Consider the following 8,085-nt stretch of genomic DNA (forward strand, 5'->3'; position numbering starts at 1 on the left):
CCACGGACCCAAAATGACCCCAGAAACCACTATGAGTCTATGGCACCTTTCGCCCCAACCCGCCCCCCATGCCCCTGCCCAATGCAATACCAAAATCCTAAAAGGTACCTCAGGTGTTCCAGACAAATTTCCATCTCAGCAGCAGAGGCACCTCCCATGCAAGGGGGGAATTAGTCTCTAAAGGGATGGCATTTTAGGTATCCAGGAAGTTACAAATACACTCACCCTCCATTCAAGGTCACCTTCAAAATCATTTTTAAGGTATGGCACACACTTAATGGCCACAAACTAAAACTTATGCAAAACTACACCTAAAACGGCATCATGCAGTGTAATAAAGGTGTTGGAGCATTTTGTGTAAGTGAATGGATGATTCGTCTTCCGCCGGGGGTTACCACCTGCCTGGTGGGCTTCTGACATCCCCCAGCAGCTTCCCTGGGTGACACCACCAAGGTCTGCAGGAGGCAGGCCATGGGTCCTTAGTTAAGACCCTAGACTCCGCCGTCCCCCTTTACTCTGGCCACGAATGGAAACAGCAGACACATCAACTCAGTCATTCCTTTACCTGCTGGGAGGGGGGGTGTCGTCAAGAGGACTACTGGACAAACATCTGTCAGAAACCAGGCTTTACAAATAACCTGTGCTGTTAAATCTGGGTGGACACTTCTTGGAGAGAAAAAGCGGCTCCCGCTGGCTCTCAGCGTGGGGCTGTCGGGCAGAGGCGCCCTCGGCCTCGCGGCCCACCCCCGGGCCTGCACCAATGCCGTTTGGCTTAAGTTGGGCACATTTCATAAACTGTGCCTAGGACGGGAATGAAGGCTGGCGAAGGCCGTCGGGGCGAGCTCGGGAAGGGAAACGACCGTGCAGCCCGCCGGCGGGGGCCCTCGGGGCGCGGGCCGCCTCCTTCAGGGACGGGCGAGAGCTTCGCGCACGGGCGGCGCTCACTCTTCCCGTGGAGGAGCACTAGTCAGATCCCTGCAGAAGCGAGCCCTCCGTCGGGGCGAGGCAGGGGCCAGCCGCGGGCCACTATGCACAAGGCCCCGAGCGAGGGGGCGACGAGCCCCTCCCGAGCCCCCCCCGGGCCCGCGGGGCCAGGTGCGCGGTCGGCGCTCCCACGCGCTCGCCCCTCGGCGGACTAAGGACACGGCGGCGGGCGAGAGGCTCGGAGGGACGGGCAGAGGGGCAAAGACCGGGGGACTCGACGTCCGGGGGCAGGCAACCCTCCAACGCCAGAGGGAGAGAGACGGGGAGGGGGGGCCGGGCGCACGGAGTTGGCGCGGCCCGCAGGTGTGCGCCCCGCGCCCGCCCGGGCACCGGGCTCCGCAAGCCGGGCCCCCAACACCGCGCGGCGGGTCCCGCCGGCGTCCGTCGGCCCGTCCCCAGGCGGGGCTCTGGGCTGAGGTCTCTGTCCGTCCGCAATGGGCAGAGCGCGGGGAACGGAGCGCGGCGAGGGCCCGGAGGCCCCGGGGCCCCAACGCTCCGCCGCCGCCCGGCCGCCCGCCCCGCCCCGCCGCCCGCCGCGCCCCGGCCCGGCCCGGCCCTCACCGCAGGTAGCTGCTGGAGCTGTGCTGGTTGTAGTGCTCGGGCTGCGTGTGCCAGAACAGCATGGCTGGAGCTCCGCGCCCGCCGCCCCGCCGAGCCCACGCCGCCGCGCCTCCCGCACCTCCGCCGCGCACCCGCGACGCGGGCGCCGGCCCGGCGCCTTTATGGACGGCCCGGGGCGGGGCTGCGCGAGCCCGCCCCCGGCCCGCCCCCCGCCGCCCGCGCACCTGGCGACCCGCACCCGCGCGCCCTCCCGGAGGGGGCGGTGCGGCCCCGCTCCCAGGACGCGGCCCGGGGACCCTCGCGGAGCCCCGCGCCCGCCAGCCCGCCCCGCCCGCGCACCTGGCCGACCCGCACCCCCGGGCGGCCCTGGTGGAGCCCCGCGCCCGCCCCGCCCGCCGCTCCAGGCGCGGGGCTCGCCCCAGAGCCACACGGGGCCAGGAGGCCGCCCTGGGCTGGGCTTCGGGGCGCAGAGCCAGAGCCCTCCGCTCCTCGCCGGGCGCCCCTTAGTCACAGCGCCCCACGCTCTCCGAAACCTGGGCTTTTATTCTTTCTTGCGTGTTGTCTTTCCTGCCCGAATGTGAGCCCCACGAGGGCAAGGCCTGGACTCAGCTCACCCCCTATCCCCACTGCCTAGAAACGCGCTTGGGACCCGGTAAGTGCTCCGTGTTTGTTGATAAGTGTGAGAAAGGGGGTGCAGCCCGGCGTGGCTCAGCGGGGGAGCATCGGCCTAGGATCCAGGAGATGGGGTTCCATCCCCAGGGCACATGCCTCCGTCGTGGGCTAGTTCCCCAGTCGGGGACTGCAGGGGGCTGCAGCAGGCAGCGGATCAGTGACTCTCATGTTGATGTTTTTCTCTCTCCCTCTCCCTTCGTCTCTCTGAAATCAATAAAGATATATTTAAAAAAAAAAAAAAGGAATGCATCAGGTGAGTGATCAGAGTCACCCAGAGGAGGTGACATTCAGCTGAGGAGGCATCTCTATGAACATCTGGAGTGAAATCGGTTCCAGGCCGAGGGAACAGTAATGACCAAGGCCCTGAGGGACAGACCTGCTTAGGCACGGCTGGGGCTGGCTCACCAGAGGGAGAGCTTAGGGGGGGAGGTGGGAGAGGTAGGCAGGACAGACCATGGGGGCCCAGCAGACCCTGCAAGGAGCTGGGGTTATATCCCGTGTGTCCTAAGCAGAGGAGTTGCGTATCTGCTCTTCCCTTGGGGAAGATGGATCTGGAAGGACTGTGAACAGTGGGTCCTAGTGGGGTTCAGTTAGGAGGGAGTGGAGGTCAAACAGCCATACACCCAGGTTCTGTCCCTTAGTGTTAATCAAATGAAGTCCCACGGAGACCTGGGCTCCAGAATTCCAGCTCCCTGCTCTGTTCTCTCAGCTCCCCTCCTTCCAGCCACAACTGGCAAGACACCCTGAGCAGCTCTCAAGAACTACTTACTCCACCCCCCACCCCACCCCCACCCTCCACCTGCTGCTCTTCTGCCCCAAGAGAAAAATGGAAATGTGCCACTCAGGTCCGCCTTCAAGGAAGGACTTGTAACACTAGTCACAGGGAGCACTAAGCAGCCAGCCACCGCAAGGACTGCCTCTGCTTGGGAGAGCCACCACTGAGACCATAGGACAAGAGTCCGGCCCTCTCTGCTGATAGGCCGTTCCAGCTCCAGGACTCCTCATGGACCAGTTGAAGCTGTTCAGGAGTGGGATGGGGGGGAAGGGGCTCCTTCAGTCGCTCCTGTTTTCTTTCATCCCTTGTGCAGGTGTTAATCTCAAGGAAACTTCCTAATAAATATCCTGAACACTAATCTTTGTCCCAGGGTCCGTGACAAGCACAGCATTTAAACTCTGGGGTGGTGTGGAAAGAGCATGCCCTTTACTGGATTCCTTCCCCCAGAGCACCTGCCACGTGCCAGGCATGGCACTGGGCTCTGGGTGCAAGCCTGCATCCTAACTGAGGAGGCCGGTGGGTAGCAGCAATTGCAGCGCAGTGAGATCATGGAAGTAGGAGCTGCTCTGGGTACACGAAGGAGGCCTCTGGGGCTCTGGATAACTCTCCTGGGTAAAGTGACGTCTCGGGGTGAATGGGTAGGTGGGAGTTAGGCCAACTGTGAAGTGGCAGTTAGAGGATGATCTCCAGCTGAGCACGCGGCATGTACCCAGAGGAAGGGCACCAAACTTTCAAAACAGAGATTACAATGCTCAGACCTGGTTTCCCAGCGGGCTCTGTGAGGATGGGTAAATTAGCTGCATGCTAGTCTCCCATCAAGAGATGGCATCTATTCCCCTTCCTCCTTGCTCCCATCTGGGCTGGCCCTGTGACTTGCTTTGACCAGAGTGTAGCAGAAATGATATCCCTGTCCCAGGCTGGCCCCCTAGGAGGCCAGGAAATGGCCGCCTCCATTCTCCTGAAGTTTTGGACACCATGTGGAATCTAATTGCCTCAGTGGAGAGAAAGCAAGACCCAACCAGCCCCCAGCCACGCCACCTACAGCAGAGATCATCTTGGATGAGCCAATGGATCTGCTGCCGCCGAGGTCACATGGGACAGATTAAGATGTGCCAGCAAGCCTGGTGGCTTTAAGCTACTAAGTTTTGGGATGGTTTGTTTATACCAATGGAGAAATGATATCACAGGCCTTTTGGTAAAGTGGGGGTAATAGACCTTTGTTTCAGGGCTGTGATGAAGCTCAGGGTCAGGTTAGTGCAGCCTCTCAGGAAAGTTTGACTATATTTCAAGTGACTGCAAACCTTTTCTTTTTTCCTAGATTTGACCATCTTGAGGGTAGGATTTAACAATGCCCACAGAGACTGCATCTGAGTCGCACCTTTGACTCCTTGATGGTGCCTGGCACAGTTAGTCCCAGCCTGGACCCCAGGGGCTTCCAGTGCAGTGAGGAGGAGACAGGTATCCAGGCAATGGCCTGCCAGTCCCCCTTTTTATTTCGTAAGTATCCACCATTCACTTACACTGGAATATTGACTTTTACTCTATGCCACAGTCCTTGGCCACACAGTGGAATTTCCCGATGCTGAGAAGCAGGCACATCACCCCATCTTATTGATGGGAAAACAGGCTGTGGGTTTTGAGGCTAGTTCTGAGAGCTCAGGGTCTGTGCTCTTTGGCTGCTATCAATTCATGTCCTGAGGCCCTGCATCCTTTCTCTGCACAAGGCTGGATAAATGTCCTGTGGTCAGATGTGTGTCTGCTCCAAGGAGCAACCCAGGCCCCACAGGGTCCTCAGGAGGCAACACGCTATTGGCAGCTCCACGGGGGGGTTCCGGCTGCTCTCAGGGGAGGTCACAGCGAAGACTCCGCTGCCTGACGCCTGAGAGGATGGGTTTGTTTGTTCGGTTGGTTGGATGGTTTTTTTGTTTTTAGGTCTGATTTCCTTTTGTTATTATTCCTTTTTAATACATCAGCCTGTGGTAAGGATAAGTTATAAGCTTGTCGGCGTCATGGGTGGATCTTCGTTCAGCAAGGTGGTGGCTAACTTGCAGTGCGGGGCAAGGTTTCCTTCAAAGGAGGGCTGGCGGTGGGCCTTCAGCGCTGCCGCCTTTTTCTGAGGGTGCGCTGCTTTGAGGATCTTTGCTGGGACTTAAGATGTCATCACAAAATGAAGACAGCTGCCAATTCTTCAGGCGTCGCCTCTGCTGCTTACCCGTGTCCCCTTTGCCCAGTCCCTTGGTCTTTTCCTTCTGCACCCTCCATTCAATGAGCTCGAGGCGCTGGAGAGGAGCGGTCTGGACTCCTGCCCACAGTGCCCCCCTCGCGCTCCTCCTCCTGGTTCTCGCTGTCCTCCGGACCCCAGCGCCACAGCCCCACCGAGGCCATGCGTCCGCCCGCCCGGCTGCCACCTGCACCTGGGGCAGCCAGGGACCCGCTGTCACTGAGCCCTTGGCCCCAGGCACAGAGTAGAGAGGATGGTTTTGATGGATGAACAGGAGTCTAAGGACGGCCAAAGTGGGGAAGGGGAGATTCCAGCCAGTGGAAAAAGCATGTATAAATATGTTTATCACAGTATCGTTTATAACAGCAAAAACTGGAGACCACGTAAATGTCCATCAGCAGTAGGCTGGATACGTCAGCTGTGGTCTAGTCTCGATGAAATTCTCTGCAGGCATGAAAATGCGTTAGAGCTGCTTGGCTGAACTCACGGACAAGGCTGAGCAAAGAAGAGCAAGCTGTAGGGTACACACTGAGTGATACTGCTTTATGATAAGGCGCAGAAACATGCAGAACAATAGCACGAATTGTCCCAGGGCTCCTGCCTATGTGGCTAGGAAGTGACAGACACGGTACTCGGAGCAGGCTTTCCTCTGGGAAGGCCCCACCTGCCCCCTGGCACTTTCTCCTGGCCACCCCACCGGCAGGGCGCCCCTGCAGAACCCCTGGGCAGGGATCTGGGCTGGGAAGAGCCTCTCCTGTTGCACCGACAGGCTTGCCGTAGGATGGAGGCACGGCCACTCCTACTGCTGTGTATGCTAGCCAGGCAGGACAATGGGACAGATCCAGGACTGGCCGAGGGAGCCCTCCGAGGCCTGGTCTCCGGCCTGCCAGCCCTCTTTTCAGCACCTCAGCCCCTGACTTCATGGAGCCGCAGGGCCTCGGGCAGGGGACAGGAAGGAAGCTCCCATCTACTGGGCTGGCTCTGCACAGGCACTGATTTGACCAGCGCACTCCATCCCCATGACACCTACAGCTCAGTGTGATGACCCAAGGAGGGAAAACTGAGGCTCCGATGCTGCAGTGACTTGCCTAAGGCAGGGTGGCTAAGATCCAGGATTTAAACCCAGGCCACATGACTCAGGACCTCCGGGCTCAGTCCCCTGCTGTGGCGCAGCTTCCCGACCCCAACCTAGGCCAGGGCAGTTGAGGAGCCAGCCATGCACAGAGCTCTGGCCCAACCTGTAGACAGCTGGGGAGGCCAGGGTCTCTGAGGCCCCACTGGGAAGACGGATAGCTTCCTTAGTCTCTGCCCCACCAGCTCTGTACTCTCCCAGGCAGGGTCCTGTCCTTCTGTGAAATGTGTCCCCAGCATGTCACAGGGTCATCACAGAGAGGCTACTTGATGCTGCTTGTTTGATTCGACTGGTGTGGACTGATGTGAAACACTGTGGCAGATGCTCCAAATAGGAAAATCACTAGCAAGTCCATGACATAATTTTTTTAATTTATTTTTTATTGAATTTATTGGGGTGACATTGGTTAATAAAATTATATAGGTTCCAGGTGTGCAGTTCTATAACACATCATCTGTATATTGTATTGTGTGTTCACCACCCCAAGTCAAGCCTCCTTCCATCACCATTTATGCCCCCAGACCCTCTTCTACCCCCTCCCCGCCCTCCTTACATAATTAACCAATTCTCTGGGAATAACTTAGAAATATGCACAAAATTAAAAGGAGTCATACTCAAAAAGAAAAATCTCAGCACCCTCTTTCTCCCCTCATCCAACTTTTCAGTGTTCAGAACTTCCCATGGGTTCCTCCCGAGCTGGGCGCACGAGCACAAGGAGACTGCAGGAGGCACACTGGGGGTGCTAGAACTATGCAGAGATCTTAGAGCTGTGTAACCCAGGCAGGCTTCCTGAGGGAGGAGGGTAGGGGTAATTTGACCTGAGCCCCAAGGGGGGGAGGCTTTCTTTACTTGAAAGAGAAAAGAGGGGTTTGGCCCAGCATGAGGAACAGAATGTGGAACAGCATGTACAAAGGTACAGAGGGAAGAAAGAGTGAGGTTCTCCAGGGTTACAATAATGGGGGCCATGGGCAGCCCTGGAGTAAGGAGGGGCCAAGCCCCGCTATAAGCCCCAGGGACCTCTGTCTTCTGGGGAGTGGACTGGTGGGGAGTAGACTGGCTGTGTCACCTTGGGCATATCACTTAGCCTCTTGTTGCAACTGTGCAATGGACATTTATTGAGGAGTGCTCTTGGGATCAGCAGGTGCTGGGAGTGAGGGAAGGAGTGCGTAGGAGGGCAAGTTAAGCTGTGAGACCTCAGTGGATCCTCTAGGATCTCTGGGGCAAGGATGGCCCTTGAAATTGTAAAGAATGTGGGCAAGGGAGTCAGGCCTTTATATACCCACACCGACCAGTGATGGTCAGAGAAAGGTTGCCTTGGGGAGGGGGGCGGGGACATGACTTTGAGCAACACTGCTCAGCTGGGAGCAGGTCCTGGAGAGGGACCCAGTCAGTGGTATCACCTGACAACACTCCCTGCAGCAGGGGCCTGGGCACCTCGGCCCAGGAGGGGACACCTGGTCCGGGCATGACAGCACCGACCATGCTTTGCTCTTTGAGCTGAGTCCATCTGTGGAATGAAGACAACGCCTGCCTTTTTTTTTTTTTTTTTTTTTATCTTTATTGATTTCAGAGAGAGAAAAGGAGAGGGAGAGAGAGAGACAGAAACATCAATGATGAGAGAGTCATTGATCGAGCCCGCAACTGGGGCATGTGCCCTGACCGGGAATCGAACCCTGATTGCCTGGATCCCAGGTCTACGCTCAGCGGCTGAGCCCCGCCCGGCCGGGCAAGCCTGCCTCT

At 58.1% G+C, this 8,085-nt stretch overlaps 1 protein-coding gene across 1 annotated transcript in view; it reads right to left on the bottom strand.

Moving 5' to 3' along the window:
- The window catches only part of TFCP2L1 (transcription factor CP2 like 1), a 50,715-nt gene extending 49,108 nt beyond the window's left edge, over positions 1 to 1,607 (bottom strand). Inside the window, exon 1 of the mRNA XM_087819444.1 lies at positions 1,546 to 1,607. Within this exon, the coding sequence (XP_087675570.1) occupies positions 1,546 to 1,607 (62 nt within the window). The remainder of the gene's footprint in view (positions 1 to 1,545) is intronic.
- Positions 1,608 to 8,085: the final 6,478 nt, after the last annotated feature.

Source organism: Miniopterus natalensis, chromosome 8 (genome assembly GCF_054644295.1).
Source record: "Miniopterus natalensis isolate mMinNat1 chromosome 8, mMinNat1.hap1, whole genome shotgun sequence".
Classification (NCBI taxonomy): Eukaryota; Metazoa; Chordata; class Mammalia; order Chiroptera; family Miniopteridae; genus Miniopterus; species Miniopterus natalensis.